Here is a 12,257-nt window from a genome sequence, read left to right on the forward strand (position 1 = left end):
TTGTTGTGGAGGAAATCCGCGAGGCGGTCGTGAGTGTGGGCGGAGCTTCACTGCAGACTTAAGTTGTATCCGACAGCTTCGGTTACGCTGCAAACAATCTAAGGGACGTTAGTACCTTGATCCGATGAAACAATAGACTTGGATCCAGTTAACGGCCACTGTGTTTGTTTTCTTTAAGCATGAATAACACTTCGCCGTATGCATTATTTTTTCTGCTCATCATTTTCAGAAGAAAAAAATAACTCTGAACACACAATTGTTCTTTCACTTTCAAGATTTAATTTCATACACTTGTACAAACACTATATGAAAGGTTGCATCACTCATGCACTATGACATTGTTGGTGTCACAAAATGTCCAACATTGCTTATTCTTTTTCCCAACATTGCATGTACAGGGTTTCCTTTGCCGACACAGAAGGCACGACTCTTGTAGACTTCTCCGTGCCCGCCTTCTGAGATAGCTACCTCTAAGGCTGACTAAAAAAAGCATTTAAAAAAAATACAAACGAGGACTGAAAGGGAAAAGGGACATCCATTCCCAACTCGCACAACTACCTTACTCCAATGCTAATGAGGTGACCAGCACATCTCACCTCAAGCTATATAGCGTCAAAGAAACTGCAGAGCAAGGCAGCAAATAAATAAATTTTACAATGAGGTTAAAGAAATAAAGCAAAGGTAGGCATTGCATATAAGTTCTCTGTCAATACTTGAAATAAGCTATGAGAAAGAAGACAACGGTGCAAAGAAGGCACTATGAAAGAAAGTGCATGCAACTGAAACTGAGTATGCAGAGACAGCCAGAGAACACAATAAAAAGCAGTCAAAACTATGCTGCCTATATTAAAAACAGAAGCGTACAGCTACTTGTTCGTAGAACCTTTACAATGGTTTCACACCTATACACAAATGCTCCATCATGTCTGACCCACTGACAAGACGTGCACATTCAAGAAAATCTTACACAAAACAACTGAAAAGAATGCCCCTGCCCTGCACCTGAAGGCAAAAAAAAAAAAAAATCTAGAGAGGAAATGCATGTATTTATATATATATTTATATATGCATGTGTGTCTCTGTGTGTGTGTGTATATATATATATATTTATATAAGATGTCCAAAATAACCTTTTCAGAACAGCTGTCCCGACACAGTTCTGATGAAATGCACACAAGCACATCCCTTCAGTGCCTTTGTCAGTTCAGTCAATGGCAGACAGCATTTTTCTATTTCGTGACATGCATGTTTAGCAAAACAAGAAGCTGCATGGGGCAAGAGGGCGGAGGACGATATCATCTGTACACAACCGCAATTTTCTTTGTACAATGCCACAAGACATCATCCTAAGCAAGTCCTTAAACCCTAACAATGCAGATACTGGTCTTCCACATGCACCATAAGGTGGTCTCAACATACACACACATAAAAGCCTGCTCCATGGCATTCGAAATCCTGCTCATAATCCCAAGTTAAAACAAACTTTAAAAAGCAGGCTTGCCCTTAAGCCTGCATTCAATTTTATTATAGATTACAAGGAAACAAAACACCTCGACAACAACACTACCAGAATTCTGTTCATAAAATGTGGCCTACACTCCCATGACCTTCAATGAGTAAAAAATAAATACATTGTGAGATTTCAACGAGAGCCATTCACTCTGAGCACACGTCCACACACACACGCACACATACATGCACAACCATATAGCAGCAAAGTACAAGAACGAAACCGAGGTATCAAAGCACAGGTGTTTAAAGCTTAAAGGAAGGATATTGAGGCATGAAGAAATGAGTGTTTCAGGCTACTGTTTTATGCCGGCCTCTCTCCCTAGATTTAACTGCTGAAATCTTTAAGCAAGCCACAGACTGAAGACAACTGATATTTACATGCTTGATACTATGATGACACAAAGAATTTCATGCTCCCCTCTGCTCACGTAATGCGACAGTTACTTCGCCTTGTGTAAGTACGTGCGGTACGAGAGGTACATAAAATGTAAGCAAATGCAGAAACTAAAGCAAAAGAAAGCACAAAGAAAGCTTCAGGAATGTCTCACCCGTAAGAAACATTTAAGTGATGGGACTTCGAATGATCACGAATGGCTAAGCAGTATGGTGCCTGCTGCTTGCTTCACAAAATGGAGAAAGTATTACTGAACGAACACCAAAAGCCATACATGCTCTTTGAGAAAGAAAATGTGCTGTGCAAGAATCCCACTAGTTGCACTGTATAGAAACCCGTAGATGTATAAACAGGAATAAAGGGAAAAGGAGATGTAAAAACAAGGAACGATGCATCTGAGATGCAAAACAAAGGTGCAGCATCCATACAGGGTAGGTTTCAACCAAACGAAAGCCGCTCCAGTGACTGGCCATAAATACAAAAAGGTACAGAAGAGAAACCCAATGTCGCTTCTCATGTCAGAACCCAAGTCCACGGCCCTGCACGCCAGCTATGAGGCAACCTTGTCGTGAGGTGCTGCCTCTGGCTTCTTTGGCCGCTCCTCCCGAGGTCGCTTGTGGTCGGGTTCCTCATCTAGCTCATCTGAGTTGTCGCGGTCGTCGAGATCATCCAAGTCGTCCATGTCGTTACCCATGAGACTCTCATCATCAGAGTCGAGGGTTGGTGGAGGGATGGGTGCTGGCCGGCGGGTGGTGGAGCTGGCTGGCGGAGGAGGCAGCACACTACTTCGCAGCCCAGCCCCCAAAGCCGACGTGACTGAGGGGGCCGCAGGCCGCCTCGAGCTGGCCAGGGATGCTGAGGGTGCTTTACTTGCCGCCGATGAGATGACACTACCTAGCCCTCCAAGGCCATTGACCAGGCCCGCCTGGGCTAGAGAGGCGAACGACGCTGACATGTTGGTGGGCAGTGAGAAGCCACCCAGGCCCAAGGGGTTGTAAAGCAGTCCCGAGGGGTACAGGAATGGAAAGGATGTGGAGGCCAGGCTGGCTGACGAGGTGGGAAGGCTGCTGCTGCTACTGGGCGAGCCCTTGTTATGGCGCTCCTTGCTTGGGGCCCGCTCACCATCTTGGGCCTTGGTCTCCTTGGCCTCCTCGAAGGGCAGGCCTTGGAAGCCTAGGCCGGGGAAGCTGAACAGGGGGTTGGCCAATCCCATGCCTGCTAGGCCACCAAAGGGCAGAAAGAGAGGGTGGGTAGCTGATGACGTTGATGGTGAAGTAACGGCTGCCGACGATTTGCCGGGCTCCATGAAAAACTTTAGCCCTGGAAAGTTTCCCAGCATGCTGCTGCTGAAGCTCAGAGGGTTCAGGGCGGAGGTAGAGGGAAACCCGAGGTTCGCCGCGCCACCAGAAGATGATGAGGCTCCCCCGAGACCCGCCTGGTGCAGGCTCGACAAGAGGGACGCAGCCGTCCTCCTGCCGCGCTTGCTCTCAGGGGCCGCCACGCGCTCCTTCGGCATTTCCGGGAGATGACCCTGCAAGTGCAGCCTTGGCCTCAGAGCACGCCACTGGTCAACCAGAACCTTTCTGGCATAAATCAAGTGAAAAACCTTGAAACATACACATTGTTTACATCTGTCTACTACCAAGGTGAGGAGCCTAGTATTGAATAAAGGCATTTAAACCACCACCACCACCACTACAGACAAGCTTCATGCCAGCACTGCAACTTCAACCAGCAAGTGCGCCCCGCACCAGCATGCCTTTTAGTCTACCAGATGCAACGCGTACCATGTGATGTGTGTGCAATGCCGAGATTGCGATGTGTCAGATCTCTGTGCCCAGTGCACGCAGCTGTGAAGGTTCCCTATGTTTTCCGCACTGGCAAGAAAGCTTCCCTGTACGCAAAGGTGCAAAAGTGTACGGAAGCTATCTTGAGCGGGTGCGCCTCCTTGCGTCAATGCAATTTACAATGGAATCTCTATGATACAAATCTCATAGGGTAGCGCAAAATATATGAATCATTCAAAGCTTAAAATCTATATGAAGGTGCAAGAAAAATGCATTCACACAGATTTCAGCACAGCTGACAGGATTTGTTCCCCACGCGCTACCGTTCGCACACGATGTCGGCAACGTGCGGGCTGCCGCTTACTGCTTGTGGTGCGTACCACGCAAGTGGCAATCGTGTCAACATCAATGTGCAGGCAGCACTTAGCTCCTGAAGACACTTCAGTGGCGGCTTCAGTGTTCGTACCATTCGTTGTGGCAGGGGGAGTGCTCAGAACACCCGGAATTACGCATGTTGTACACGATACATTCCTGCCACGAAATTTTACTAATTCATGTTATCAAGAAATTCGTATCAATAGTGATTGTATAGCCCAGATTCCACTGTATATATTTTTCTTTCCTTGATACTGTCGTGCAGATGCCCCACGAGTGTTGTTGCGCATGGTTGCCATGATTCACGGTCGCTGAAAAAGTTTACTGAGGCACAAGTGAAATGGCTGGTCTTAAGCGGATATTTTTATACTGAATCTTAAGGGACACCAACCAAATCTTATCTGCAAATTCATCGTGACCGAGTTTGTCTTAATGGGGGTCTATTGTATATTCCCTGCTCTGTTTGCCTGCAATCTGTCTAGAAGTCCTGAAAATTATTAAAGCGACATTTTCATCGAGGAGGAGGACTAGCGGTATACTAGGTTATTATCCATGGCTCCATAAACCATAACAAGAAAATATGGCTGCAAAAAAAAAAAAAGACAATTGTAACACTTGCCTTTCCCTCTGTGATACAATCATGGCTCATACTATCACGTTAACTCAAGTAACTTGCTCACTTTTTTTTCTTCTAAAGTTAAGGCTTCAACAAGGGGGTGTGCAAATTAACAGATTTCACGAACACATCCTAAAAAGCTCTACTAAGGTCATAACGCACAATGTATTCGGCATATTGTTGCATAAGTCGAACCCGTAACTGTCACCCCTCGCTGCTCAAAAACTATGCCAGTAACACCCTACTGTCATTGGCGTCAGAAAATGGTGGCTCGGTACTAATTGTGCATCGCTGCAGTAAAAGCTCGTTAATTTGACCCCTACTAATTTAGAGATACAGGTAATTCAAACAGCCGCTGCGGTACCGGCTGGTGCCCATGCATGTCTATGACGTTGGGCGCTTGCTAATTCGGATTACCAGCCGCCTCACACCAACTAATTTGAGCAGCTTCACAAAGGAAAGCCACGTCCAGGTACTAGACTGGCATGGCAAGCAACCGAGAAAATAGCCCTACTCAAACCTTAACTGGATGCTGCAGCCAGTACACTTGCTACTGAAATGCTTCGCACACATACACAGACGCACACTGCTGAAAACCGGGGAGTGCGGCTAGAAGCACTTTCGCACTAAAACGGACGATGGCCCCTGCTTCCTAAGAAAGACCGACCATGTAGTTTCAGTTCCGCTTTCCTGAGCTACACGCCAGCCCTTGGCAGTGGTGGTTATCAGCTGTGCGTAAACCAGCCAACCGCACACATGCGTGCCGTTTAAGATGCCAATTGGCGCTTCTCCGAGTTTCTCTTGCTTTCATCCACGTGGTTCTTCAAGTGCGCCAAAACTGCGTGCTCGTCACGTGCTGTTTGCTCTGTGTGGGAAGCATGAAAATCTGGTGCACGTTACAACTGAACATATTGCGCATTTTTTTCTGACCACGAAAAATGAGTTCACGTTACAATCAAGCTTAGGGGGGGGACAATGGTCTTTGACCTATTTTCCTTATTTTTCGTCCAATCCTAATGAAACTGTGCCACCTTGCTCAGTTTTTTTATACTGATTTCAAATATGAAATTGCTTTTTTAATTAATTAGTCATTTTTTACTGCCTCAATACAAAAAAAAAGGCCCAATAAAAATAATTTTTAACCCATGGCTACATAGTATGGTGAGTAAAGAGTGCAATAATCACAGCAGTTGTTTCATTTTACCCTCATTCGTAATTTTACAGCACTTAGGATAGCAGCATTCTAACTGTGAATATGGTGCATAGATAAACTTTGCAAAATTATAAATTCTTGAAGCGTGATTGAACAATTGTGCTTCAATTATTGCATACATTGTGCCTTCAGCTTCCCTTAGCAAACAATATGACATGTCTATCTGTCCTAGGTGTTGAGATATTGGCGCACTAAGACAGCCAGTGTCCAAAATTTTCATGGTGTTAAATCGCCTGCTCCTACACAAACTGAGCCCACATAGTGATCTAAATTTAGTATTATGGTCAAAATATCGATTTCCTGCAGGAGAAAACTGGTAGAGTTGATGAATAATAGGTATAGGCTCCAAAAATGTCATTTTTAAAAAATTGATTTTTGGTCCATTTTCTGGTCCCAAAGACCTTAATCAGTAATCAGTTCACACGGCTCAAATACTCCGAACAAAAAAATTAGTTCACTACAGTTCGGTGTCGCTGCACTGAAAAACTATAACTAACCAATAAGAAAAATTCAATACATACACGTTTGCGCCTTGCAGATGCTGACTGAGACATCTGACTTTTCGCTTCTTCATTCTGTTTGCTATGCTGCAACCACCTCTGCACAACAGGAAATTGAAAGAAAAAAGCATGGCCAAATTAGTTACATGTAGCGGACCAAAAGAAGAAAAAAATATCAGAAGTGAGCCCTTAGAAGGAAGCTCAAGAAATGCAAAGCATGCATTCGCTCAAACATGGAAAGAGTACAAACTAAATATGGACCAGGGTCATACAGGTGTGGGATACAACATGGTCACCTTCAAACAAATAAGGGCATTACTAACATACATAGCTTGATAAAATTTTACACAGATATCTAATATGTTTGGAAGCCAAATGTGTAATTTGTTTAAGAGAAGGAGCTCTCAGGAACAAAAACTCCAGAATATGAGTGCCTTATGAGTTGCAACACTGCATCACCTGGTGGAGTCCACTCATCTAGCTCATGCTTCATACCTCTATTTCGCACTTGTTGGAATGCTCGTCTGGCAGCATGTGCGTTACAGAGGAGGAGGAAGTAACTTTTATTGCCACCAAAAAGATTCAGATCTTGGACGGTGCTTGTGGTTGTCTTATTACATCTTGGAGCCCTGCAGGGCTTGGACAGGGCTGAAGCCTGAGGGCTTTAGACGGCTTTAGCTGCAGGGCGAGCATTGTCTACCATGTCTGAGCCGCGCAGCACGACCTCCGATTGGGAAGGGGTGGGATGGGTCATCAGATTGGATTACCAGTTTATGGGGGGTTTATCATCCCAAAGCGACTCGGACTATGAGGGACGGTGTAGTAGAGGCTCCGGAAATTTCGACCACCTGGGGTTCTTTAACGTGCACCGACATCGCACAGTACATGGGCCTAGAGAATTTCGTCTCCACCAAAATTCGACCGCCGCCGCGGCCGGGATCGAACCTGTGTCTTTCGGGTCAGCAGCCGAGCGCCATAACCACCGAGCCACCGCGGCAGCTCGATTACCGGGTTTGCCTGGTATTCCCATGTGGTTTACTGTATATATTCGAATCTAGGCCGATGGTTTTTTTAAAAACATGAAATATGAAACACTTAGATTGGCTTAGATTCAAGAATTTTGCAGTTGTATTCATAAATTACGATGACAATGCATAAAAACGAAGAAAGTTGCACGCAGGTGGCACTCCATGAAATGCCAACAAAAGACTACAGTGTAGCCCTTACTATCCAGCCGATGCCATTAAAAGCACATGAGCATTGGCTGCCATTTTGACCTCACTTTCTCTTCATGTGGTGGCATTGCCACGTTCTGCGACAGTGCAGATTTTACACACTTGGATTTTCACTGATATCATGGCACCAAGGAAACGGCGTCATTATAGTGCTGCCGAAAAGCTGTGCTCGCTGCAGAGCAGTCTTCAAACCTGCAAGCTGGTCAGGACTTGGGTGTGAATGAAAAGAATGTTCGCCCATGGATGGCACTTCAGGCCGTGGGTCACCATATCATCATCATCATTGTCAACTTTTTTTTCTCCACCGCGAGCTACCGCTATCCATATCGGCATCAGTCTCACCAGCTCCAGCTTTTTGTGGCTGTAAAAGGCACGGGAGTTGTGGTAGTGTAGTAGTTCACCGTAGTTGTGGCTTTCGCGTGCCGCCGCCGAGCACTGCAATTTTAGCACGATGGGCAAGCATCCTAAGGAGGGACGCGGGTCTCCACATCACCAATGTGTGATTTCAGAGCCCATGCATAGTATGAACTCAATTTAGAAATTAAATCTGCCGTCAGCTTTCCTTTCCGGCCAAGGGATTCTCCACTAGAGCCTCTCTGTTTTGAGACCACATTGTGCAGAGCGGTTCCCATGCGCTTCTGCACATGATTTATGCAGTCTTCTTTGGTAATTAGAATGTACCCATAGACTTCTTGCAAAGCAAGGAAAGTGCGGCTGTCCCCATCGGACAGTATGGTTGTGTACCGGAGGTTGTGCAGTTCTAGAGACCGCTTGAATAAGATGAGTGCAGCCTCTACCTCCATTCCGCCAGCCTTCTTGTTGGTGTTCTTCTGGCATATGTGGCTTCCTTTCCACGCTGAATACGTCGGGTCATCATCTTTCGGGCCCCGTTCGCACGCGGCGCAAAAATTACTGAGCACGACGTAATCGAGCACAAGTCCAGTAAAGAGCTCGATAACTGTCCCGATTCCAATGTGCGAGGAATGCCCGCGTGTCATCCACGAGCCGTCAAATGAGACTGCGATGTTACCTGGGTGTCCGAGATTTAGCTCCGAGTACACCTCCCGAACGCATCGTGTGTAGTCAGCTGTCATCCTCAGGGCTGCACGGTCCACCGCGGGCGTCAACTTTTCTTTGACATACTTTTGCCATGTTTTCGTGTGCAAACCCCTATGAGATATATTCATTGCTGAGAATATATCATTTAGTGCAGCACGCTGATTTCCGGTTGCTTGCATGGCACGCGCGGCAGGAATGTTCACAACGAACGGATTCTTTTTTTTTGACCGCCGATCACACGCGGCGAACTCCATTCGGGAGAAACGTCGCCGCAATTTACGCACGAAAGTGTCAATTTCACAGCAAAGCCGTACTCTTGTCACATTTGCCGATGTTCACATTACCGCAGCACACTTTGTACTTCACACACGCTAGTAGCGCATTCACAGACTCCAAACTAACAATCGTGAAGGTTGCGTCAGTCGCGTTGCCAAGCGGTTCGGCAGTGGTAGTCGCGGCGTCTGCGGTTGCACCAAAGAAAGCAGCTTTGCGCTCCGTTGCAGGAGTCGATGCCATCTGCTGCAGTTTCCCATGCGCTTTCCTCGTAATTGCTGCTATCTCGGAAGGTTGCAGCATCTGGGTGTCTCGCCGAACGCGACCGCTGTTCCAATTTCCGCGGTCGCCGTTAGGCCTAGGCCCAACACGGTCTCCACATCGCACTATGATTCAGATGTGATGTTTGCGGTTTCCGCAGAGCGCTTCTTCTTGAAGTTGCCAGTCAGCGTCTTCTTCCTCTTTTTTCCGAACTTGTGCGCCGTGCGGAACTTAGGTGCTGACATTGCTGTAAAGCGCACTAAGAACGATACACAAAGTGGCTCCCGCTTGAGCTCACGGCCGGCCACGGACGCGCCAAGCAGACGACGGGAAGCTTGTCAGCCAATCGGATGACACGTTTCAGTCACGTGCGCCGACTAAGCGAATAGCAGTGCATGTTGCGACTTTTTTTCCCGCAACCAATAAGCATTTTAAAAGCACAGCAATGGCGCGAAATTGAACACGAAAAGATGCTCTTTCGAATGAGACCAAGATGGCGGCGATCACTGCCGGAGAATGACGGCTGCGTGTCATGGAAAGACAGTGGTTTTTGCGTCAAAATCTGTTCCAGGTGTGTGCGATCTGCATTTTTTAATCGTATTACAGTCGAAATATTGACTCTAGAGTTCTGGAATTTCACAGACTAGTAGAAAAACAGCTGCAGATTTCAAAAATTCTATTCCTGAAAAATCAATTTTTTTTTTGCGATTTTTTCGCCCCCAGAAGCCGTCTCCCCCCTTAAGACCAGTGGCCCCCTTAACTAAAATGTTATCACTCCCACAAAGAATGGTGGACCTGACTCTTCAATGCAGCACAATGTAGAAAGAATGGCCGCGTCGCCAGGCGCACACTGACACTACTACCGTCATCCACAGCTACATTGCAGTGCAGCAAGTCTTCTCCGCAGGCACGCGATTCGGCAGTCCACAAGCATTATCACAGAATGACTTCTGTGCTGGGATTACTGAGGCTGGGGCATTTCGCATACCAAGCAATGGCATTCCCTACATTCTCTGCAGCACTGCCTCGAGGCTCTGGGGGGCTGTCTCTTCATTGGTTTGTGATGAAATAAGGATCAGGCATTCCCACATAGCATCCAAGATCTCCGAATTAATCGGGCTGGTGCAAGCTTCTGCTTCTAGGGGTGTGCGAATATTCGGAAATTTCGAATACAGAATCGAATATCCTCATATTCGACCGTTTCTAATAGTGTATGTTCAAAATTATTTGAGACGAATCGAATATGGCCTGGAGTTTTCGAAAACTTTTCGGATAATTGGTGCGAAGTTCTAATATGACCTGCCATATTTTCTTCTGTTACTATTCCAAAAACAAGGACCATACATGATGCGCTGCCATGCTGCCACTATCGGTGCACGCAGAATGGAGAGTTCAGCGCCACAGTGCAGTCCATTCATGTGGCGGCAGTTTATTATTTTCCGTTATCAACAGCAAAAGGTACGTTTCCGGTGAGTATAACATGACAATGATAAAGTTAATACAGTAGAACCCCGCTGTTACGTTCCTCACTGCTGCGTTTTCCCGGCTGTTACGTCGTTTTCGTCCGGTCCCGGCATAGCTCCCACAGGATCCAATGTATTGGGTACCCCGCTGTTACGTTGTAGCTGTGAAAACGTTCCCGCATGATACGTCGCAACCTGGCACCCCGAACCCGGCCGGGCAACGCGCGCCAACCGCCATTTTGACAAGTCTTGGCCAGGCTTGGCTACGGAATTGGCTACAAGACCATGGCCTCCGAGATCACCCCCTTGCATGCGCGTGGGTAATCTCGGAGGCCATAAAAAGCCGCACGCGAGTTGGAGAGATTGCCACTAGATGGCCACTGCCTCGTCAGCCGAAGCGAGTAAAACCTGCGGGCCCGCAGCAATCCAGTCTTTCTTGTTTGTGCGGTTCAACCCATCCGAGTCGTCCGTGTCCTTCGTCAACAGCTACGCTGCCTACGCCTCGTCAGGCCTCGCTAATCCAGTCTTTCTTGTTTGTGCGGTTCAACCCATCCGAGTCGTCCGTGTCCTTCGTCAACAGCTACGCTGCCTACGCCTCGTCAGGCCTCGCTAATCCAGTCTTTCTTGTTTGTGTGGTTCAACCCATCCGAGTCGTCCGGGTCCTCCCGTCAACACCTACACTGCCTACGCCTCGTCGGGCCTCGCTAACACCGCGAGCGATTTGTCGTCCTTTGATGGCGTCGCGCAAGCGCAAGGCGCTTTCCCTCGAGGAAAAGCTGGATGTTCTCAACGCAGTCGACAGGCAGCCAGCGCGGAAAAGAGTCGACATCGCCAAGGATCTTGGTCTGCCACCCTCGACGCTTAACAGCATCGTCTCGAAGCGTGCCGAGATACAAGGGAATGCCGCGCTCTTCGGCCCGAAAGCTAAGCAGGCTCGTGGCGCCAAGTATGGAAACCTCGACGAGTCGCTTCTTACTTGGTTTAAACAAGCTCGCGCTGCCGGTGTTAACTTCGACGGCAGCATTTTGCGCGAGAAGGCGATGGAAATAGCCGACCGACTGGGCATCAGTGACTTTGCGGTGTCAAATGGCTGGATCGACCGTTTCCAGAAGAGGCACGGCATCGCGTATAAGACGGTATCCGGGGAAGCAGCAAGTGTAAACTTGGAAACAGTCGACGATTGGAAGGCCACACTATCTGCCATAATTGAGGGGTATGAGCCTCGTGACATCTACAATGCCGACGAAACGGGTCTTTTCTTTCGGGTGCAGCCATCCAAGTCGTTAAGCCTGAAGGGCGAAGCATGCCACGGAGGCAAATGCAGCAAAGAACGATTTATGGTGCTCCTTTGCTGCAACATGAATGGCTCGGACAAGCTGAAGCCATGGGTAATCGGAAAATACCGAAACCCACGGTGCTTAAAGAACATTCGCCTGCTGCCATGTCACTATAGAAGCAACAGTCGTGCATGGATGACGGGTTCTTTGTTCGAAGAATTTCCTCGTTACTTCGACAACAAGATGGGCTCCCAGTGCAGGAGTGTTGTCCTTTTTTTGGACAATTGTGCTG

General features: G+C 47.4%; 1 protein-coding gene across 5 annotated transcripts in view; it reads right to left on the reverse strand.

Annotated features, from left to right (window-relative positions):
* Nucleotides 1–256: 256 nt before the first annotated feature.
* Nucleotides 257–12,257, reverse strand: part of kis (chromodomain helicase DNA binding protein kismet) — a 162,878-nt gene continuing 150,877 nt past the window's right edge. For all 5 annotated transcript variants that reach the window (XM_077646309.1, XM_077646307.1, XM_077646308.1 and 2 more), the window contains 2 exons: nt 6,419–6,496; nt 257–3,437 (listed from right to left, as the gene is read on the reverse strand). In XM_077646309.1, the coding sequence (XP_077502435.1) occupies nt 2,457–3,437; nt 6,419–6,496 (1,059 nt within the window). In that variant the 3' untranslated portion in view covers nt 257–2,456. The remainder of the gene's footprint in view (nt 3,438–6,418; nt 6,497–12,257) is intronic.

Source organism: Amblyomma americanum, chromosome 1 (assembly GCF_052857255.1).
Source record: "Amblyomma americanum isolate KBUSLIRL-KWMA chromosome 1, ASM5285725v1, whole genome shotgun sequence".
In the NCBI taxonomy this organism is placed as follows: domain Eukaryota; kingdom Metazoa; phylum Arthropoda; class Arachnida; order Ixodida; family Ixodidae; genus Amblyomma; species Amblyomma americanum.